Raw genomic sequence first — 24,092 nt, 5'->3', positions numbered from 1 at the left:
AGACAATTTTCTAGAGTCAAACATCCTAATTATGACAAGTTATAAGACAATTCTAGAGTCAAACATCCTAATTATGACAAGTTAGAAGAAATAACAATTTTAAATGATTAGAAAATATTTTGAAACAGTTCTGGAATAAAAAAAAAACCTAATTAAGAAAAATTAAAAGAAAGAAGAGAAAAGAAAAGATATTTCAAACGACACTTGCTTGTAATGTAAATCGTTAGTTGGTTCAGTGATGATTGACGTTGAACTTGGTAGGGAGGACCACGGTTCGATCCCCACAACTGCGATCGGGAGGGAGCTGAAACCACTTGATGTCAGAACTGACCCCGAACCAGATTAAACTGATAGTGAAAAACAAAACAAAAAAATGTGATTGAGATAATATAATAGGTGGAATTCAGGCATCAGCGTGAGCTTAAAGCTACTTAACTGAACTATCATTAATCAAGCAAAAGTAATTTTTGGTTTTGCCACAAGTTAAGAACTCTAAAAATCAAGATAGCATTTTCAATCACACGTGAAAATTCTTTTCACACTAAATATGTTAAAAGTCAATAATTTGCCAAATAAAAATTTAAAATCTAACATGATCATAATGATAGCAAGAATTGGATTTACTGCTGAAATTATTTTAATGTATAGTTTAACTTTGTAATCTAGACCGTCTGATTTTAAATCAACAACTTATATTCATTGACGCGTGAAAAGTAAACTGCAGGTAATTACGATCCATACATACATCCATTCACAGTAATAATAGTATATATATTTCAGAATGTCAAAAGTGTTCCCTTAAGATGCAATTTCCCAGCAATTCAAAATAGCTTCCCATTCTTTCTCTCCTAATATCAAAGTACCATCGGTCAACCACGGCATCTTCATTTAAAAATTTGGTTAACATTTTTTTTTTTGGGATTAATTTGGTTAATTAATTTGGTTTAAAGAGAATGTGGTTTGATAATTAAGTGTTTGTTCAAAAAATAAATAAAATTTTGTTAACAAATTTTCTTTTTGGAAATTAAATTTAAATTCTTCTAAACAATTCTACTAATAAAAAATTTATTAATTACAAACAACGAATTGGTCCTCTTGGTCCTATTAAGCATGTGTCAGAGGTTCGATTACTGATTCGTTTGTATGGAGAAAATTCATTTGGAATACGAGAACCCACCTTATGTACCCCATAGATTCTCTGATAGAGATTAGTTTAATGACAGTGAAAATCATGATAATCCAATTTATTTTTTAATAATTATTGAGTTCAATTCACACTTTCAATAACACGAGGAATATACAATAACACAAGCCAACCAAGCTAACCAGAGCCAAATTTAGGTGATGTGAAGTACACAACATATAATTTTTTTAGACTTAACTGCAGTTTTACTCTCATTTTTTTATTGAATCTGAATTTTATCCCCTCTATTTTAAAATCCAAAATTTTAACCCTCTTATTTTATAATTCTTTGGATTTTACCCCCATATAATATTTGACTCGTATAAACGCATATGATAAACATGTTTTCAGTACTTAATCTCATTCAAGAAGTTTAATGCATATATTTACCGTATTTACCATACAAGTAGTTGGAAGTTACATCATAAATCACATTGAATACTTAATCTCAACATAAGTCTTGATGATTTCACCAAATAGAATCAATAATTTCACTTGTTAAGTGAACTGAAAATTAAAAAGTATATTATTTTGCCACTTGTAAATCCTACTAGTAACACTATGTAAGTGTGTAAAATATTGACGGAAAAAATTTTAGGGACTAAAAAGTGTGAAAAAAATCTTTATGGACTAAAATGAAAATTATGGGAAGCTATAAGGACCAAAAACATATTTAGCCCTTAAAATTAATATTATGTAATTGTGTGAGAGTTAAGTCTCACGTCGACTATGAATGAAAAACTGTTAGATTTATAAGAGATGTGACCAATGAACTTAATGTATTAAGGTTTTGGATTTAGATGTGGCGCTTCCCTATCTTGTGGGTCCTGAAGCATTTTGTTAAGAAGTCTCACATCGGACGTGAGATGACATGAATGAGTTTATAAAATAGAGTTAATCATCACCTTATAAGCCGGTTTTGTAAGGTTAATTTAACTCCAACTTTCAATTTAAGACACTTGACCCGATATTTCTCCCGCGCTCGCTCAAATTTCCCAACAAGTGGTATTATAGTTGTGGTTCATCTTGGTGGAGGAGCGAGAGTGGATCATAAATGTAGGTGAGTTAAGTCTCACAACAATTATGAATGACAAGAATGTTGGACTTATGAAGACCCATGAATCTAATGTTAAGGTTTTGGATTGAGTTCATTCAAACTCCTCCAAACTATCCAACACATAAAAGTATATTTCTAAAGATTCAATTCAATGGTAAAAAGACAAATTGTTGGATTCGAGAGATTTGAATTTGAGTCTCACTAACACTTGTTAAAAGAAGATAAATGTAAATATCACTATATTAGTGGTGAATTAGTGGATGACCGAAGTTCGAACTCGACTCCCTATATATAATGCAATGTCTTACCAACGAATAGACTATATCCGTCTTTATTAAGGACTAACCTTGAACGGAGGAAACATCCTCGATTTAATTATTATTTTATTTTTGTAAAATAAAATAATAAAATAACGTAGAGACGGCAATTGGGCATTACGTCAGAGTCCACCGTAGCATTGTTTCATGTTCTTCTTGCTGTTGTTGTTGTTGTTCTTCTTCTTCTTCTTCTCTCTCTCTATGAAAGTGCAAAGACTATAATATATTTTGATATTATTAATGAATGAGTGAACTATGTTTATTCTTATCTGCAACTAAACAACAAACATATTCAATACTCAAACTCATTTTGTTTCTCTTTATTAATTACTATTAATATTTTCTTCATAGCCGCCTCTATTGAATTGAATTCTCTCTGTACGGAAGTAGTATCTCTTTGTTTCTTTCAGTTTCAGTTTCACCTCAGATCCCAACTTACCAACTTTCCTTTCTTTTCCATCAAATTTTGTCTTTTACTGTGTTCCATAGTCTTTAAATTCATAAAAACCTGTCTCCTTGTGTTTTTTTATTATCTGATTTAGTGTTCCAGAGAAATTCAAGGTCATTTAAGAAAACCCCTTTTCAAAAAATTTGATCTTTTCTTCTCACTGTTGAAAATTCAAGTTTCCTTTTTTATCAGTTCATAATAGTTTCCTCATCAATTCATAGTTGCCCAATTTGGTCAATTGGGCTAAGTGTTTTGATTAATTGCTTTTCAAACAAGTTTTCTTTTCTTAGTGTTTTGATTTTTGTGGAAGTGGAACCATAACTCATTTGGGCTATTAACTATGAGGTAATCAAAATTTGTGTTTGTAACAAGGAAATGTTTTGCTTATGTATTAGGACAAAAAACTGCAATTGGTGTGCACTGTTTTTTTGAAGACCTGGTATCTGGCCCAACAACTGACTAATCCGAGGGACACTAATCTCGCCGTCCACTAGGGGGGGAATTGAGTGCACTGTTTAGTTAAGAATGGATGTAACTGTTTTGTTCTTGGTACTATTGTTGCAATTGTCAACAATTTTTGGGTCTGAAGTTGTGTTACAGACAAAGGATTGTGGCAATAATTTGGTAGCAAATTCATATTCTAGTCATGGTGAGGAGGTGTTTTACATAAATAGGAATGTTGTAAACAAAGTTGATTTCTGTAAAGCTCTTCAATTGTATATTGCAAATGGTTGTGATTTGAAGGACTACTTTGAAAGCAACAACTGTGTGTTGGATTTGGATGTTACTTTTGGTATGGTTTGTCAAAGATAGTGTTAGTTTATGATGCACATTTTTATGTTTTTTGTAATTTTTCACTTGTGAGAATGTTCAAAATTGCATTTGTTTTAATCTTTATACTGAATTTTGTTGCTTGTAGTGAATTTGCCTTCAAAAGGAGGAAGGAAACTTTTGCTAAAAGATTTAAACAATAATTCGACATCACAAGGAGAGTCTAAGTCTGTGTCAAGCAACCAAGTTGGAATTTTTGCAGGTGGAGCTTTGTTGGTATGTTGTGCTGTTGTCTGTCCTTGTTTCTATGGGAAGAGAAGGAAGGCAACTTCTCATGCTGTTCTTGAAAAGGACCCAAATTCAAGTGAGTTGATGTTTGTATATACTTTTACGGCTTTTTTTTCCAATTTATCTGGATAACTTTGTATCCGGACATGTGTGTTAATGTCGTGTTATGAATTCGGAAGAGATGAAGGGGGTGACTATGACGCTCATAGTTTGATAAATAGCTTGTAGGGCTTGTTTACTTACAAAAATCATTTTCAGTTTTAATTTTTTGACATTCCTGTTACTTTTGATTGACAACTAATGAGCAATTTTGCTCTTGCAGTGGATTTAGCTTCCTCATTTGAACCATCTGTTTCTGATAAGATTCCGGCTAGTCCACTTCGTGTTCCACCTAGTCCATCGAGATTCTCAATGTCTCCAAAACTCAGTAGACTTCAGTCATTACATCTCAACCTGAGCCAGGTTTCCAAAGCTACTCGTAATTTTTCAGAAACATTACAAGTTGGAGAAGGAGGTTTTGGAACTGTTTACAGGGCTCAATTAGATGATGGACTGGTCGTGGCTGTAAAACGTGCAAAAAGGGTAAGAAGTAACTCTTGATATATACTACTTTAGAAATTTGCAGCCAACTTTAGAATGCTGAAGTTTTGAATTCTGTTTATAAGAAAAAAATTATGCATTGGTATGATGTTTCACTATATTGTGAACTGTTTTTGACTATTACGTACGAGTAAAATTGGTGGAAATACTTTCTTATCTTAGTGATGACCTGACTAAATCATAGGAACATTTTGAGAGTTTGAGAACAGAATTCAGCAGTGAAGTCGAACTTCTGGCCAAAATTGATCATCGAAACCTTGTGAAGCTACTTGGTTATATTGACAAAGGAAACGAACGTATCCTTATTACGGAGTTTGTGCCAAATGGTACTCTTCGAGAACATTTGGATGGTAAGTAAGGATGTGTTATGGAATGTTCTTATGCTAATATTTGTATTCAAATATGGAAAGTAATACTGATTATTGTTTTGATATTGCTTGCAGGTTTGCGTGGAAAAATTCTGGATTTCAATCAGCGCCTTGAAATCGCAATCGATGTTGCTCATGGATTGACCTATCTGCATCTGTATGCAGGTCAGCAGTTCGTTTAATCTTTATCATACAAAATTTGTTTTATGTTCTATATTTTCTTTGCATAGACGCCAAATGTAAAATGCACGCTGTATTTTAGATAATTAGTTAGAGTATAATACTATGAACAGATGTTGTGAAGTCTCAAGTTTTAAGGAAACAACTTTAAATGAAATTACACGTTTGATTATTCAAACATATTCTATTCACTGGACATTATGCTCAAGCAGTGATGATTTATAGCGTTTTAAGCACTTTCTACTTTTCCCTTTTTGACTTATTTATTGGGATTTAAGTTTTGAGTTTAATGTGTGTAAAAAAAAAGTTTTGAGTTTAATGAGGAAACACAGTCAGTATAAAACAGTTTTACACCGACATCCGATGAGAATCTATCATATTGTCACGTAAGCACATAATGCGACAGTATTTAAAAAAGCTGCAAGTTACTTGATTCTTATTGGACATCAGTGTAAAGTTTGTAAAACTAGTTTACACCGACAGTGCATGTCCATTTTTCTGTTAAGTTTTAGACTTATTTTGGCATATTCATGCAGTATAATTTCCCTATAGTCTAATAATGTTTATAGATCTGTCGATTGGTGCCTAACCTGTCTTATCTTAGAACAGAAAAACAAATTATCCATCGAGATGTGAAATCATCCAACATTCTTCTGACTGAAAGCATGCGGGCTAAAGTCGCTGATTTTGGATTTGCAAAGCTTGGTCCCGTAAACAATGACCATACACACATATCTACCAAAGTGAAGGGAACAGTTGGTTATTTGGATCCTGAGTATATGAAAACATACCATCTCACTCCTAGAAGTGATGTTTACTCGTTTGGAATTTTGCTTTTAGAAATTCTGACTGGCCGTCGTCCTGTGGAGTTGAAAAAAAGTCCTGAAGAACGAGTTACATTAAGATGGGTACGCTCACAATTTGTCTTTATTTTGATATCCTCTACATTTTTTTTTTTGTTTACAACAGTTAACTATCCATTTAAATGTTGAAATACTTTGAAAATATGATATAGCATATTATAGGTTTGCATCCAGCCAAGTGAAGTGATCCTGTAAGTTAGGAACCTCTTAAGGAATAATTTACTGCTATCACTTGAGCAAAATATATCATTTTTGTCATTATTCTCAGGAAACAATTTGAAATGAGCAGCAGACTTATTCAATTCCAAAAGGATTTGTATCAATTGGTTAGAGAAAATTAGGCATCAGGAATGGATCCTATGGATCTTATCTACCATTGACGGTGCATCGTCTAATCACTACTGCTGCTCCGGTAGTTTACCTGGAGTGATCTCTGAATTTTATGCTATTGTCTCGGGTTTCAGCTTTAGAAAAAATCATACTCTTATATTGCAATCCTATATTGCTGTCATCAGGGACGGATCCAGAAATTGATGAGACAGGGGGCCGAAAAATGTAATATTAAATGTTAAATAAGTAAACTCGAAATTCAATTGCAAGATGGTTAAGTAAAGTCTGACAAAAAAAATTGATAGTATAATTTTAAAAGTAGTATATTCCATTTTTATTTCCTTAATCATTGCCCTAAAAACACTACTTAGCATGACCTTAAATATGACTAAGAAAGGAGGGAGTATAATCCTTTTATTCAATATGACTACACATATATTATTAGAGTTGTAAGGCAATGAACAAGAGGGAGGGAGGGGCCCAAGCCCCTGCTTTCCCCTGCCCAAGTCCATCCCTGGCTGTCATAATGAAACCGATATGTGACTGTTTCCCATTGGGTGCAAAAATTTACAGTTTGTTCAAATATAATAGAATTTGGACTCGGGGCCTAACTCAACCTGATAGAATATAGAATAGAGGGCCTAACTCAACCTGACAAGATATAGAATATAGGGCCTAAGTCAACCTGATATGATATAGAATAGGGAGAATTAAGTTCTAGTTTGAATTTCAATGGTTTTCCTTACAAATTCATTCATTCTTTCAATGAAGTAATTCATTCTTTTCAATTCAAATCTTGGTTGCTAAAACAACTCCACAAAACTGACTTATAAAGCGTGGAGAGGACCAAGCTTTATAATTACTACTTCATATCTCTAGTCAATGTATGAGGACTCTATAAAACCTGGAAAGTGGACAAATGTGGATGGAATAACAAAGATGTTGACCCAAAAATTATTTATAATAGACTTTTTATACTATCTTAGAATTTATGTTTAAGGCTAACTCATCCCCATAAAATCTGTCTGAGATCTAGGATAGGTTTTAATATCAGCGTAAAATTTCTCAACCCTGCAAAATTGATTTGAAAAGTCAGGATTGTCGAGATCGTACAAGTTATAAGCACTACTTAGGAGTTTGGCCACATCTCTAGTAGATGTGGTGCTCTCAGCAAAACTAACTGTAATTTCCCTTTGAAGAACTATAGATGCAGCTGATTTTCTTTGGCCGTGTTTATAGGCTTAGTAATCATTGCAGTACTAATAGACGAAAAACATGGTTGTTCGTTCCTCTTCAATTTTAAGCACTGAAACTAAGTGGCTCTGATATTTTTGCAGGCCTTCAGGAAATATAATGAAGGAAGTGTGGTGGAACTGCTTGATCCTTTAATGCAAGAAGCTGTAAAAACAGATGTTGCTGTGAAGATGTTTGATTTGGCATTTAATTGTGCAGCACCAGTAAGAACAGATAGACCTGATATGAAAACAGTTGGGGAGCAATTGTGGGCAATAAGAGCAGATTACCTCAAGAGTAGTGCAAGTACAACTGCATGAGTGAATGATTGATGAAATTTGACCATTATGATGATATTCTCAATTTGGTGACATTTTCTTTATTTCTTTCTTTATCATGCCTAAAAGTGTTTCAGGTATTGTGACATGTTAATTTTCATTTGGGGTCTTAATCTAGATGGATTTCTTAATTCAAACATAAACTGCAAAAGTCATTCTGATGTTTAGATTGTGGAAGAGTTTTTACTTAGTAAATAGAACATGTTGACTCTATTCTGGATTTGGATTTGACGCAGTAACTAAATCACACGATTACTCGTCTTAACCATCTGATCTAAAATCAACGTATGAGATTGTATATAGTTGATTTTATTGATATGTAATTTGAACTGTCAGTGTCCGATTTTAAATCGATAGAACATTTTCCTTGTAAAGTTGATTGTGGATTTTGGCTCATTTGGATTAGTTCATGAAAATTCCTCAATCAAAATAAAATTATGGGGTTTTATTTAGGACGAGATATCTGACTAGTGCTATCGCACTGATCTTGTAGCATTGAAAATAATGACACACTTAGTGTTTGTCATTTCTCTTAATTAGCGTTATCAAAGAATTAAATTCTTAGTTTGAATCATCCGGGAGAAATTACTTTGGATATGGAACAGTAATGGATTAAAATACTAAAATAACACAATATTAAAATCTATTTTTTCATTTAGATGTTTTTCATTTTTAGATAAAAAAATCAACTCATCATATTCCTACCCACTTAGAAATAAAAAAAAAGTCAACATTTTTATATTAATTTTAACAAATAAAACAATAAATTCTAATATCATTTCACTTTATTCTATTTGTTTTCATAGGTATATTTGGTATAATGACCTTAACAATGTGCAGCAATAATTTACAAGAGCTCATTGTGTAACTCTAATAACTATACCTTTGGATTCCATCAAACAAACCACCATCATCACTGGTTGGTCTCAACTCATGAATGTGTAAAATCTTAATTAAGCTCGGTGGCCTTGCTCAAAGTCCCGAAAGAATTTTTTCAAGAAAAGTTTGCCAAAATCTTAATCTTTTCCATCTGCTTCTGACCAAAAAAGGATGCATACCCAATATATGTTCTGGCGTGAAATCATGCCGCGTCAATATACCTACCACGGGCGATCTCTGCAATCACCATGAACAAAATAAAACTTAGTTGAGTGAAATGCAAGTAAATGAATCCACTACAGTTATGCCAGTTTGGTTCAACTAAATATAGGCGGAGGATTAATCTAACGACTAAGAGTGTTATTCTCTCAACTGTTGAACTAATCCAATGGCCAATATTAGTCTAGACCGAGTTGCGTGGCTGCAAGGATTTATGTCTATAAATCCAGCCCATTAGTTAACTAGCTAATCATATTGCAGTTAACTTTCTCAATCAAAATTGCAAAACTGCGACATAGCATAAAAAAGTTACTTACACCGGGGATCTTGGGTATCACAAGCAAGTGTCTTAAACCGACTTCTCGAAAAAGTATAAGTGCCTTCGCCAGTGACATTGTTTCCACAACAGTGTAAGGCGAAGCATTAGTAAAAGGATGTAGATCAATGTACATTCCCATCTCTTCCTCTGTTAACTGTACATCCTCAATTTTTACACGTTCGATTGAACCCTTCTTTGCAAAATCATCTGCTGAAAACTGTCTTAATATATCATAACTATTTGCCATAGGTGAAGGCAAGAAAGCTTTCTTCTTTAACAATGTGATAAGGTGGTCGCGAAGTATTATACCGAATAAAACCGGAGTTTCCGAATGTGGAGGCTCGTCGATAATTGGAAATCCATTGTGCGTTGTTGTTCTGAGGACAAAAACAATGTTGCGAACTTTCTCGATACCGTTAAACATCTGAAGCGGACCTGTGACTACATCGCCTACTGTTAGCTGCCTCATATATGGTTCAGCATGAGTTTCTAAATAAGGCAAACCTTTGGCTTTCATTATAAGGTCATATACATTACAATTGAAAACATTTGCTACACTTTTAGACACCAAAAGCACCATCATTATTAGGGGCAGCAGTAACAAGTTATTGGTCAATTCTAGGATAATTACACACAGAGAAACCGTTGTCCTCATAGATCCGCCAAGAAGAGAAGCAGCGCCGAGTACAGCATAAAGGCCATGGCTAAGATTGGACTGCGTTCCAACCAATATTCCAACCATGCGTCCATACGATGCACCAGTCACGATAATTGGCACAAAAAGACCGGCAGGGGCAACAATTCCGCAGCTAAAGATAGTTAAAAAGAGACATATGAAGAAAAAAATCAACATCGATGAAAACTCGAACTCATTGTCGGTGTTCATGCTAAATAGGTTTTTGATAGCATCATCGTTTGTATTAAAAATGAGGCTGGCAAGACCGTTATAGTGATTAGGAGGGCACTGGAATTTCTTGTAGATACCGGATCGACCTATTGTTGGACAAGGCTCAACTGCATCAAGAGGACAGAGTCGGCAAGATGCAAAGAATGGCAATCCAAAAAGAAGACATGATGTAAAAATGGAGATTAAACAAGCAAGCAAAAGTTTGTAAATGGTGCCTTTCCTGCAAGAGTAAATATTTTGGAAGAATGAGTACAATGTTAAGAAAATTTTAATTTTGTCATATCGACTTAAATAAAAAAGAGAAACTTACTCATTGATAACGTTGTACATGCGAAGAACTTTATTCGTCATAAAATTAAATAAGCTTCCGAGTAACCCTCCTACAACAGCAAGAATAAACACAGGAGGAACATCTCTCAAATGGTACGAAATACTTGCTGAATAAGCATTAAACATTATCAGTCCCCCTTTACCGAATAGCCCACATTTGCCACTTAGACATACATCAATCATGGCTCGAAGGAAAATTGCTACTGTTGCTGTGGTAAAGAAAGCTCTCCATAGAAGAGCAGTTCTCCACCTGTAGAACATAAATTAAACATTTATTAAATTTATTTTTGAGACAAAAGACTATGTCAATGAAATTTTCATCTGAAGGCAGAAGGTTTTCAATCAAAAAATATGATAAAACACCTAGAAACAAGCTTGCTGAATTCATAAACAAAAAAAAAAAAGCTTGCTGAATAACTAGGTCCTGTTTGGATAAACAGCTTAATTAAGCACTTATAGCATAAATGCTTATCATATAAGTGTTTTGTGTATAAACTACTTCTATAACAAAAGTTAATATAAAGTCAAATTGTTTTCATATAAGCTATCGTGGAGAGCTTATGGAAATAAGCTGAAAACAGCTTATGGACATGTTATAAGCTGTGTTCATAACATCTCTCAAATAGTCTCACAAGTTCTTGTGTCAGTAGAAAAACTCAAATAAGTCAATCCAAACATGACCTTAATCAGAGGCCTTTGCAACAATATTCACAAGCCATTCATATGACAAAAAAATGATTCCAATTCTCGAGCAAAGCATGGTGAAAAATTAACACAGAGAATAATTTTTTTAATGTCAGGCAGATAGATAGGCATACAAACCAAGATGCCATCTCTTCAAGAGCAAACAAGACGCCGCCAACAGGGGCACGAAAAGCGGCAGCAATTCCAGCTGCTGATCCACATATTATTAGATCTCGTCGATCACGGTCATTCTTAAAAAACCGTAACCATCTCCATGTTATTCCAAATCTTTTGGAACCTCCTTGACCCAACAATGCTGCCACACATGCACCTGTATGCACCATAGGCCCTGCCTTCCCAACAACAAGAGATGATGACACTGCCGTAATGCTTCCAATAATCTGTAGATAAAAGCAAGCAACATGAATGTAATCTCTTCTTCAAGAAAAACAAACATTTCCTGTCTAACTATATCTAATAAAGGATACCACAGTACTAGTTGAGAAACAACAGTGCCAATGATAGATTATGACGCTGAATTCCGTTATTGTTTTTATGGTATCAAAGTATGTGCTCGAGTCATAACAGTTAAACTCAAAAAAGACGTAAACAGTGTAATTAACACTTGACAGATTAGCATAAACTGAACAAATATTGGTAATCTCCTCTACTAAACAAGTCTTAATGTTACCATCATACTCCACATAATACCTAACAATTTTAGCATTGTATATTATAATTTGCTTATCTGGTTTAAGAACTACATAAGGACTTTGGAAATATGAGCCATAGTACTGCATAGAATGTCAGAATAAATCAATGTAATCGTGTAATATTTCCCTCTTATCAACAAGCTCACATGGTTATCTATGTCATAGTGTGAAAAGGCAACACCTCCGCATTTAAAGAAGCATTGTATTGTATATTGCATATTGTATGATGCATACCTTAACAAAAAGAGTTGGTACAGTAAATATTCCAGGCGCATCAACGCCATTTAGGTAAGCCTTCACCTCTGATATTCCTGAACCGGCAGCAGCAGGTGCTATAAAAGCCGTTATTATACACGCAAAAAGCGTGAGAATCAAATTTGAAGCAAAGAATATAACAAAGGCAAGCAGGAACCTGCAATAAATTTGTAAGCTTTATCAGAAACATAAACAATCCAACTCATCAACAACTCATCAAAAAATCTAAATTCCGAACTAGAAAATTTCCAAAATTTAACTTGGACTTTACTAAAATAAGAAAGAAATAAAAGGAAAGAGTTAAATTTCTAAATAAAAGGAAAGAGTTAAACTTGACTTTTTTTTTGTGCTTTAAACGAGTATCATCTGCGCGCAACTGTAGAGACTAATCCTTCGAGCCTTGTGGGACCTAAATGAGTGGCAAACTCTCCTAAAAAGTGACTTTTAGAACTAGTTATGATTAAAGTCAAACGATTTAAATGATCTCATGAATCAAATCCTAAATTTAAAATACATACAATAAATTTATACCAGTCACTACTCACTAGTAGTACCTTCTTTCCAACATCATATTGGATGTGATAACAAACTTGATGCCAGCAAGATTTTCAACAGCAAGATTGTTACAAAATCCAATAAAACCAACAATCATGCCGATCATTAAACACAAAAACCATTTCATACATATATACTGAAAAATCTGATAAACCCCTCTGCTTCTCCAATCCTGCTTAAAGAATTCATTCTCAAAAATCCTGCAAACCCATAACAAAAAAAGAACCAATTAACTACAGGGTCAATAAAAAGATTCAATCTTTGAACAAAACAAGACGACCCAGATGGAAAAAAAAAAAAAACTTACTCATAATCAAGACTCTCAATTGGACAGACATTGGCACCAACAATTGCAACTTGAGAAGTGGAGTTGATAATGGATCTTTGAGAAGATAATAAGGGTTGGCGAATAAGATGCTCTGATTCACCATTGGAAAGATGATTATTAGACATGATCACATGACAGAGAAAGTAGTAACAGTTGTGAGTGAGTGTTGTGTTTATGTTTGGTTTCAGTTTTTCAGAGTTTCAAAGCACGTGGAGGTTGACGGTTTAAGAAGAGAGACATGGTCACATGATTAATACCAAACAGTCAGCAAGAGAAGACGAGAAAAGGAAAGAGAAGAGAGTTTTTGTGACTTTGTGTTGAGGATTAATAAAAGGTTAAATAAGGAAATTTCTAACAACAACGTTTGTGGCGTGAAACAGGGTGGATGTGCGTGTGGAGTTGAGGTTCTGTGATTTTTTTTCAACGGTTTAACTCTGCAGAAGATGGATTCCAAAGGCAACGTAAGATGAAAATGAAAGAAAAAACAAAACTACAAAACTATTTTAAGGTTTTGATAGCATCATTTATAAGAATATCACGAACACTTTTCGAGGAGAAGTATGAGTCAAAAACTCGAGGAGCCTTGAAGTTTAGAAAAAAAAATTGCAAATTGATTTTCCTCTCTAATTGTGTTATGGAAGAAAATGGTGAGAGACAAATTTCTTTATATTTTAGATCAACGCATCATTGAGTCAAAAAAAGATCAACACACCATAGATTTTATCACTCATTTTTTTATTTATAATAGAGCAGAACATCAAACTCATAACCTCTAATCTATATATATAAATCCTAGATAGTTGTGGAATTGTCTATCTAAACCCTAATCCACAAACCAATGAAAATCTTTCATTTAGCCACATCATCCGCTTACATTCATTTAATGTGGGGTACTATTTGTAATTATTATTATTATTATTATTATTATTATTATTATTATTATTATTATTATTATTATTATTATTATTATTATTGTTATTGTTGTTGATGTTTTGGGTTATTATTTATTTTAATTTTTTTTGTTCATTTTATTATTTTATGTATTTTATTTTATTTTTTTCAAAAAAGTTAATGTTTTTGCTAATAATCTTTTGTCCAATCTTTGTAAATATAAGGAGTTGGTCGATTGTCAGGACTACTTTCTAATGTTAATAAAAAAAATAGATAAAATAAAATTTACTAATGGTTGTTATGCCCTGTATGATTTTTTTCATATTCGATATTTGAGTATGAGTTAAGTTGGTTTATCTTTGCTCCAATAAGTTTCAAATTAATATAAATGTCAAATTCGATAATACAATAGTTTTTTGGTAAGAGATAATGAAGTAGTTTATCCAACTCATAATCCTCCAATGAGATTTATAATATAAATAAAAATTTATGTTTCAACATCGATTGTTTTCCATGATCAATGATATATTGTCATTTTCATAGTTATTTTGAAGAATGAGTTAAAGATATTGTTAATCAATGTTAATGAAGAAGATACCAAAGTAACTTCAAATGTCATGTATAAATAAGTTTTTTAAATGTATAAACATCTATATATATGATTCCTAGATAGTTGTGCAACCACTAATCTAACCATAGTGTATGAGTATGACCACAAACTGTTTTCATAGTGACATGACAATTTATGGATTACCAACTTATTTTGGTAGATGCAATAAGATCCATTGTAATCTTTTTGAAATGTATAAACACATCTTTAATATCTATCTTATATATATTTACATCACTTTTTTTATTATTATTATTTTGTTGTTGTTGTTGATGTTATTATTATAATTTTCATAATACATATTGTTTCAATTTATACGAATGATTTTTCAACATTATAATATAAAATATCGCATAACACCCGTGCATCGCACGGGTGTGGGACTAGTATACTATACAAACTTCTCATTACTAGACCAAATCAAAGTGGTTTTGATCACTCTATTTTATAACATTAGAATAAAAATAACTATTATTTAATTATTTGAAATATATATATATATATATATATCATTTAATTATTTTATCTTTCTACTTTTTATTAAATATGTGTGCAACTAAATCAATTGATTGTCAATCGTTAGTTGATTCGGTGGTGATTGACACTGAACTTGATAGGGAGTATCACGGTCGTTCCCCGTAACTACGATAAGAGGGGACTGAAATGACTTGATGTCAAAATTGATCTCTGAACTAAATTAGATGATTTAGTGGGCCGAATATTAATGATGAAAAAAAAAACAATTGATTAAATTTTTGTGATTAGTCAATATTTCCTCAAGTAAGATATGTGTATATTATGTACAAAAAAAAAAAAAGATATGTGTATATTAAAATGAAAATGGATTCCATCAATAAATGAAATGAAATGAAAATGGATCTCTTCCTTTTGTTAAGAAGTCCCACATCGGTTGCGAGATGGCCTGACTAAGTGTTTATATACTAGAGGCAATCCTCACCTTACAAGCCGGTTTTGTAAGGATGAGTTAGGCCCAATACCCATTTCTAATATGGTATCAGAGCCTCTCCAAAATCCGTTGGGCCACCCGATATCGGGCCACCTACCATTTATATCCGCGTACCAAACCCAATAGCGCTGGACGCGAGGGGGTGTGTTAAGAAGTCCCACATCGGTTGCGAGATGGCCTGACTAAGTGTTTATATACTAGAGGCAATCCTCACCTTACAAGCCGGTTTTGTAAGGATGAGTTAGGCCCAATACCCATTTCTAAGACCTTTTGGATCAGAAAAATAATGGTAGGTGAGTGAAGATGATTGTTGTTAACTTGTTATTATAAAATAAGGAAGAAATCGGGAGAATCCAAATCTTGTAACAGAGAGTATAAATTAGAGTAAAATATGTAATACTATATGAGTGAAGTTACCTTTGTTAAAAAAAATATATAAGTGAAGTTACCAACAATTAATAAGATTGGATTTGAAAACTTCAGGAGGTTAGGAGTGGGGTTTAAGCTCTAAAATTTGGCTGGTAAGAGAAAATATACCACTTAGGAATTTCTTAAATAATGATACGAGTGAAGTTTAAGAGATTAGTTTTGCGTGTAAATGTAACTTTTATAAAAAAAGAATTTGACTAAATTTAAATTTTATAATTTAAAATATTGATCTTGAATTTAGATTTTTTTTTTTTAAGCATTGAATTTAGATTGTTTGATATTCATTTACATACATCGATCCCTAAACTTAAATGTACAAAGGACATTTAGGCCCGGTTATGAATGTTTCTGATACGACTCCAATGCTAACACTAGAACAAACTATTCCTTAATTTAGATTTGAACTTGATTCTTAACCTTAACCCGATAAGTTACGTGATCAAAAAGGACAGATTCAGCCGAATTTGTCTCTATACATCAAATATTAATATATAAGTTTTTTTATTAATGAAAAAACAAAATCTATTACTAGTTGCACCATAACTTTTAGAACAGGAAAACAAGTGATATTTATTGTTCTAACCATAAGAATATTACATCCACCGCATAATTTGACACCAACAATATTGAGCAAAGTTGTTACTTTGCATGTCATGATAATTAAGTTTCATGCCATTGACATATCATTATCATTACTGGAAAACAGGAGCAACATCCCAGCACCAAGTATTGTCTTACTTAGTACCGCTCAATAAGTAAAAAAAGTCTTTGTTCTGTCCGGTCATAAGGTCAGTCAGAAGAAAATTTACATCAAACTTAAGAATAATCATACAAATAAGTTAGATATTAAGGTTAAGAATAATCATCAAGTAAGGTGCGATCATACACCAGCACTAAGGCAGCGGATCCTATCAGAACTCTGCAGTTAAGCATGTTTGGGCAAGAGTAGTGTACTAGGATGGGTGACATCCTGGGAAGTCCTTGTGTTGCACCTCTTTATATGTAACAAAAAAAAAAGAATAATCATCGAGTATTGTCTTATTAGTACCGTTCAGTAAGTAAAAAAAAAAAGTGAGTCGAGAGATCATCTATATTAAATTTAAGAACAATAATACAAACAAGTTGCATACTATATTTTTATTTAAAACATTAAGACATTAAATTTATAAAATATTCAACGTTCATTTTACCAAGTAATACGAGACTTACCTTAGCATAACAAATGGTACAAACCTGTTACGCAAAGGTCAACCCAGGTTTGTCCTATAATCTTGGGATACTTTTTGGTGAAATGTAGGTATAAATGTTTGAAATTCGGTGACTTTGATTTCACTGCAAGTTTATGTTTGAAATTCAATGACTTTGATTACACCGTAAGTGTTGTGTTGATTCTACTTAAAAATTAAAAATTGCAGTTTTTATTATAAAATTAATTTTTACAATAATTTTTTTATTTAACTCACTTTTACTTGTTTGTAAAAAAAAAAAACACTCACTTTTACTTGAACATTCAAACATAATAAATCATTTTATCTTCAACTTGATTTTAATTTGAATTATTTTTACATAATCAATTATTCTCACCGTAGAATCAAACGTACACTAAAGAAATTAAATTGTGCAGCTCAAATTATGTATTATTCTATATTCGTTCTAAATTATAAGTTGTTTTGATCATTCCACACAAATTAAGAAATGTAAATAATTTTGTATGGGAAAGAAAAATTGTAAGGTATTTTATAATATTGTCTTTCATTAATAATATTGAAAAGATAAATTAAATAATTGAGAAAAAAGAGTAATAAATAAATAAGGGTATATTAAAAAAATGACATTAATGATTCATTAGTATTGTAAAATACTTATAATTTGAAATAAATTTTTCTCCAAAATAATTTATAATTTGGAACGGAGCGAATATTATACAATAAATTTAGATGCTAATCTAAGACACGAAAAATTTGACGGTGACATTTTTTTAAGAAGTAAAATAATTATATTAAGAATGGGTTTAGCACAAGATGTGTCTAACAATAAAAATACTAACATTTTTGGTTTTTTTTTTGTCTAGTTTGTACTTGGATTGACATTTCACCGACAGGTTCCACTTCTATTCGGGATCATTTTGTTCAGTTTACTTTCTCAACTGGTGGATCTAGAGCTCGCCGGTCTTTTCTGCAACTCATTTGGCTTGCTAGCGTTTGGGTTACGTGGACAGAAAGAAACCAAAAATTGTTCAGATGCTCATCTAGTACTCTTCATCAGATGTTGGACAAGATCAAGTTCGACCAATACTTCATTGTGCCCAAAAACTATTATTTCCTTCTTTTGAAATGTTAAAGCAACTAGGCAACCATACACCATATGAATACTCGAGCGAACTTCATTGCATAACACATAAGAATTGCAAAGCATGATCCTCCATAACATTTGGTAACGGACCAGAAATGTCCATCCAAGACAAAATTTTAATCAAAAGGAATTGAACAAAATCATAACCAAAGAACAAGTGATTGAAAGTTTCAACTACTCCATAACCACTTGTACACATTGCATGATCCACAAGAGTCATTTCACGCCACCTCAGACTCTCCTTCAGAGATAACATGTTATTTAACGGTCACCAAGTAAAGATTGATACATTCAAAGGGCAACCTTATTCCATATAACTATTTATGATAACATAATATTCAAAAAATTACATTGTACTCAAAATTTCGTACATACTCTACAATGTTCTCTACATAGTTTCACCTTTTAAAATTGTTGAATAATAAACTCATTATCAATGTTGATTAAAAAAAAAAAAACTCATCTTTTATATTATAAGCTTGTATACACAAGCAAACTCTAAACCCTAATTTATTTTTCGTGTTTTCCCTCATTTTATCTTGCAATTTTTATTAAAAATAATACAATTTTGTCTTGACTAAAATTCAAACCTGCAACCCTTCAATGCAAAGCAATATTTCCAATCATTATGGCAAGTATACCAATTGTGATTAAAATTATGTGCAATAATTGATAAGCACCATCAATTTTAAAAGTATATCATATCAAAATTATTGTTGACTATATTATTCATCACGAAATATTTTTATGTCTTTCCTGATCAATGATTTTTTTTTCTACCGGATCATAAATTTAGAGAATAATTATCATGTGAGATTTGGAAAGTTATTATCACGTGTAATTTGGAAAGTTATTATCAAACTCAATTCTACTAAATCAATTTTTTTTGCAAGACAACCAAACACAACCATAGTCATGTCACTAATCACATTCATTATTTTGTTTTTAATATTGCAGATTTAATATTAACCGATGATCAATTGATATAATATGCACTAGCAGACCAATTGTGATTTAAATTATGTCCACAAAGTGTTAAGCACCATCAATTTTCATTGCACAATTTAAACAATTAAAAACCGATAATCTCTTATATTATAAGCTTGCTAACATAAGCTAACCCTAAACCAAATTTTTTTCCCCTCATTTTCTCTTTCTTTTTATTGCAGCTTTATATTAAAAATATACAGATTTGTCATCGAACCTGCATCTCTTACTTACAATAAAACCTTTCAACCGCTAAAACATGTGCTTCAATTATGAAAGAATTTAGGAATCTTAATATGTTAACCCTGTTTTCAATAAATTTGAACGGCGGAATTAATCACAATTTTTATTTATTTATGGATGTCTACTTAAGTTTAGGTTCTTGATTACGTCTTTAATTTTTTTTTTTAACCTTTAATTATCATCAATTTTTTAACCTTTAGTTATCAGCAATTTTTTTTTAATAAGTAAACAAAACGATGGGGTTCAAAAATTATTTAAAAAATATATAAAATAAGCACGTAAACAAATATAGAATAATTAGTCCATGAAATTCCCTATACTACTCTTATTAAAAATGTTTTTAGAATTTTTGTATTTTATATTTTATTGTTACATATTACACCTAATTAGACCTGCGTAAAGTTATTAATATTGTTCTAGTTATTAATATTGTTCTTCACATCTCATGTGGCGGCACACTGCGTAAAGTTGTAGCCTCGCTTGACTTGACCTTGAGCCGATGTTAGATAATACTAGGGATAAACCCGTGCGTTGCACGGGTTCGATTAAAATATATAATTAAAATATTTTTATAAATAAAAAATAATAATTGTGATAAGTATAATCATATATAGTTAAAAGATAGACATTAATTTAAAATATGATTATATTTAATATTAGTATATAAGTATAAATTATAAAAAAAAGTTGTTTAGAAATATGAGATTTTTCATTAATTTATATCGTAGTTTTGTTTATAATTTAATGTAATAGATCTCTTATAATATTTTAGAATCATATTTTATTTTAATAGTGTAATCGTATAAGATCTTAGTTTTCTTTATATGAATTGCAACTGTATAGTCACATGTACCACTTTGCTTTTTATTTTTGATGTATTTTTTTTCCAATAAGATCTTAGTTTGAATGTTGATTTTCTTTATAAGATCTTAGTTTATTTTTGTTATAAATGTGAATATTTTTTGTTGCAAATATATAAGTTTGGATGATGATTTCATATATATGAATTTAGGCTTAGTTATTTGGCTCAGGTAAAGAAAGTTTATTATTTTAGTAGAATTTCACATGTCATCTTATTATTTGCTTAAAAAAATGTTATATTTTTCTTACAAACATCTCACTATTTTATTTTGAGCCGTAACTTAAACATTTTTTTAACACTTTATAGAATATGTACTTATTTTATTTAAATATTTGCATTATTATTTAAATCAAATCAATAATTTTGGAATTTTTAGTGAATTTCAGATCACATGCGCACACTATATGTAAAGAATGAGATTATCTAAATCACCTTATTATTTTGCATGTAATTATGTTTTAATATCTACAGTTTCTACAATTTCTAAAATTTATTTTGACGTATGAGCATCAACAATTTATATAGTTAATGATTTTTCATCTTAATCTTGAAAAATTATAACTATTTACTCTACCCCTTCACACAATTTAATGTCTCTCAGATTTATAAAAAGGACGATTCTTGTTCTGATAATAAATTGTTTCTATTGAAGTTTCTTCTCAAACATTCACCTGGTAGAATATTTATATCCCATATTTTATTGGTCAAAAATTTTCATAATGTTTTTAGCTAGCGGTTTTATTTATCTTCTTTTTACTATGCTTAATTCATTTTTTTTTATCTTTCATTTTTTTTAATGATTTTTTTTGTCCCCTCATTTTTTTTTTGTCTTTTGCTATTGAATAATTTTTATTCGGGTTTTCAGTATAGTTTAGTAGTGCTTATTAGAATGCAATACTTTTTTTTTATAGAGGGGTACTTTTTTTTTGATAATATAGAGCGGTACTTGTTGAGGCAAAATCCATTTTAGTGTTTTAATGACAACAAACCTTATGGAATAAATGTTAAGTTTTATGAATGGTGGTCTACTGATGTTTGCACTTGAGTTTTTGTTGAAAGATAGATATTAGCAAGTGGACGAGCTAGAGGCTACTCACGTCAACAAGTGCATTTATATACTCAAACAATGAAAGAATTGAAGTATCATCAGATAATTACAACAGTAGTATCACAAGCTTCAAGAAGATTTTTAAAGACTGTTGTTTTGAATCATAAAAAGATTCATCAAAGGATCAAGAAAGAAAGTGAGCTTCATGGTTAATTGTCTTCCTCGTCACTACAAGGATCAGAACAAGTATTGAATAATCAAGGAAGAATTTGAGGATCATAGTTGAAGAATCAGGATGGAAAAACTTGCATCACAAGCTACTCAAGAATATATTGATTTTATGTGACAAGGGTTACAATGAGTTTTTGAGTTATATGCTTTGAGGATTTACTACTACAATTAATATTAATGGGAATAATACATTCATTGAGGATCTTCAAAATCTACTCAAAGTATCATTTTACTAAAGCTTCTCAAGATGACAACGTTTGAGAATGATGGTCCATGAGTTTTTCAAAGGAGCTTATGCACAAGGAATAAAAGTTTTAATCATTCTCAATGATGAGTACTCTCATGCCTCCACTAAAGAACCTTAAAGATCATCAATGAGCAAGCAACCATGTGTGCAAAACATCAAAGAGGAATTGTGGGAAGTTTTGCAGCAGCAAGATTTCAAGTTAATTGATAAAGATCACGTGTCTCACTCCTTGAAGAAAATCTTGAATGCTGGTTCAAGAATGCTCTGAGAACATTCTACAGTTTATGCTTCATTCTCTCCAAGAACAAGCTTCATAGCAAAAGTACTTATTTCTTTAAGTCAACTCTGTTCAAGACAAAGAAGCACTTTTATCTTGGTTTTAACTCACAAGATCACAACAGTTTATGATCAATTAAGGCAAGGAATATTTGGGAGAAAAATGACTTTCCCCTTTGGCCATAGTTAAGGATCAAGCATGTGCAACATGATAAATTCTCAAGGCAACATCTCATCAGGTGTATCAAGAGTGTTTAGACAATGTTTACATAGACCAATGAGAATGGGACAACACATCTTCAACTATTAGTTGTCATGTACTTTCAAAAGGATATTATATGAACATTCTCCCATGTGTTTTATTTTGTTCAAGAAGAATGTACATGGAAAGTACATCATGAACAGTTCCAAGAAGGACAATACAGCTGCTTCCTCTACATATTACAGCTGGTTTCTGTCATGCATCAAATCTGCTTCAAAAGAACAAAGTCATATATTACCCAGTCTGGAGAACACTCTGAGAACGATGCTGAGAATGACTGTCCTTTACATTTGAAGATGCAAACTCATCTACAGCTGGCCAAAACGTGTTTAAATGATTTGTAACGGCTATACTTGGTGGAAAAGCAATGGACAACTATCTACAACTCACTGCAAGCTGTCATTATGGCTCTTTTGTTTGAAAATACGAAGAACAGCCGAGAGAACGTTCTGAGAAAGAACAGTCCAAGCTTATCCACTCAACAATTCAGCATGAGCTGTCCATTTTAAAGCTACTAGCCGTTGGAAAACTTCCTTTGGGACCAAGGAACTGAAGACTCAAGGTTCAACTATAAAAGGAAGGCTTTGGCAACATTGAAGAGCAAGAGTTGAAGCTACAAATCATCAATCACTTGTTTTTGTCTACAAGTCATGAAACTCTTCTTTTATCACTCACACTCAAGATCTACATTCTCATCATACTTCTGAGTTTAGAGTGTTTTTTATTTGCTTCTCAAACTAACCTTTGAGTTTCTAAAAGCAAATAACTCAAGAGACCATTTTTCAACATAACCCATTTTTAAGTGGTTACATCTTTGTCTCTTTATTTAAATCTCTCTCACTCCAAACATTGTAATCTCAATACTAGGATCAGTATATCATTTGAGTGAACTGAGAGTTTTTTCCATTGTAACAAGCTTCTCAATTGTTTGAGTTTTTGTAAAAGCTTGAAGATCCAAACCATCATCATTTGTAAAAGATTGGCTCAAGTCAATACGTAACTATTGATTGAGTGACACCTTATAAAGTCTGGAGGACTTAGGTAGATCAAGCGAGTGAAGCTTGGAAGATTATGATCTTGGACTAGATCAAGGAAGAAGTGTAATTTGAGATCGGTAGTATCTCATAGTGGATAATCTCACAGGAGCGTGAGGACTGGAGTAGCCCATACTATTAGGGGGTGAACCAGGATAATTGTTTGTGTGTTGTTTCTCTTCCTTATCCTCTTTTATTTACTGTAAACACACATCACACAAAGCACTTCATTATATTTAATTTGAATCCTCACGCAGTAGAGAACGTTCTCAGAACAATCTATTTTATAGTAAAGAACGTTCTCAGACCAAACTGTTCTATAATTCACTAACATTTATCCAAGTATACACTTGAGATCAATTTTGTAGAATGCAGGATTAATTTTTAAAAAGGGTCACAATTCAAACCCCCCCCTTTCTTGTGACTATTTCTTCCACTTCAATTGGTATCAGAGCTCTGCCTCTAAGGTTTGAGCACTTAACAGTGTA

General features: G+C 31.9%; 2 protein-coding genes and 1 pseudogene across 2 annotated transcripts; 2 read left to right on the top strand and 1 right to left on the bottom strand.

Moving 5' to 3' along the window:
• Window positions 1–2,593: 2,593 nt before the first annotated feature.
• Window positions 2,594–8,434, top strand: LOC123881915 (calmodulin-binding receptor-like cytoplasmic kinase 3). Its single transcript, XM_045930674.1, has 7 exons — window positions 2,594–3,798; window positions 3,925–4,140; window positions 4,387–4,646; window positions 4,849–5,014; window positions 5,108–5,197; window positions 5,822–6,120; window positions 7,743–8,434. The coding sequence occupies exons 1-7, from the start codon at window positions 3,531–3,533 to the stop codon at window positions 7,956–7,958; spliced, it is 1,515 nt and encodes a 504-aa protein (XP_045786630.1). The 5' UTR covers window positions 2,594–3,530; the 3' UTR covers window positions 7,959–8,434.
• A 168-nt stretch (window positions 8,435–8,602) lies between these two features.
• Window positions 8,603–13,878, bottom strand: LOC123881914 (putative chloride channel-like protein CLC-g). The gene is made up of 7 exons (XM_045930673.1): window positions 13,145–13,878; window positions 12,837–13,037; window positions 12,262–12,439; window positions 11,453–11,715; window positions 10,611–10,880; window positions 9,392–10,520; window positions 8,603–9,092 (listed from the first exon to the last, which is right to left on the bottom strand). Exons 1-7 carry the CDS (start codon window positions 13,288–13,290, stop codon window positions 8,949–8,951), a joined length of 2,331 nt encoding a protein of 776 aa, XP_045786629.1. The 5' UTR covers window positions 13,291–13,878; the 3' UTR covers window positions 8,603–8,948.
• A 3,056-nt stretch (window positions 13,879–16,934) lies between these two features.
• On the top strand, window positions 16,935–17,057 carry LOC123882641 (annotated as a pseudogene).
• Window positions 17,058–24,092: the final 7,035 nt, after the last annotated feature.

Source organism: Trifolium pratense, linkage group LG4 (genome assembly GCF_020283565.1).
Source record: "Trifolium pratense cultivar HEN17-A07 linkage group LG4, ARS_RC_1.1, whole genome shotgun sequence".
NCBI classification, from domain to species: Eukaryota; Viridiplantae; Streptophyta; class Magnoliopsida; order Fabales; family Fabaceae; genus Trifolium; species Trifolium pratense.
Note: the sequence above shows the minus strand (reverse complement) of the source record. Positions and strands in the feature narration are given on the sequence as shown.

Excerpts from the sequence above, each read along its gene's own strand:
- LOC123881915 (XM_045930674.1), top strand. The coding sequence starts at position 3,531 with ATGGATGTAACTGTTTTGTTCTTGGTACTATTGTTGCAATTGTCAACA. Across the intron at positions 4,141-4,386 it reads TGAAAAGGACCCAAATTCAA|TGGATTTAGCTTCCTCATTT; the intron begins GTGAGTTGATGT and ends TTGCTCTTGCAG. Across the intron at positions 5,015-5,107 it reads TCTTCGAGAACATTTGGATG|GTTTGCGTGGAAAAATTCTG; the intron begins GTAAGTAAGGAT and ends TATTGCTTGCAG.
- LOC123881914 (XM_045930673.1), bottom strand. The coding sequence starts at position 13,290 with ATGTCTAATAATCATCTTTCCAATGGTGAATCAGAGCATCTTATTCGC. Across the intron at positions 12,440-12,836 it reads AATATGATGTTGGAAAGAAG|GTTCCTGCTTGCCTTTGTTA; the intron begins GTACTACTAGTG and ends AATTTATTGCAG. Across the intron at positions 9,093-9,391 it reads TGATACCCAAGATCCCCGGT|AGATCGCCCGTGGTAGGTAT; the intron begins GTAAGTAACTTT and ends TGGTGATTGCAG.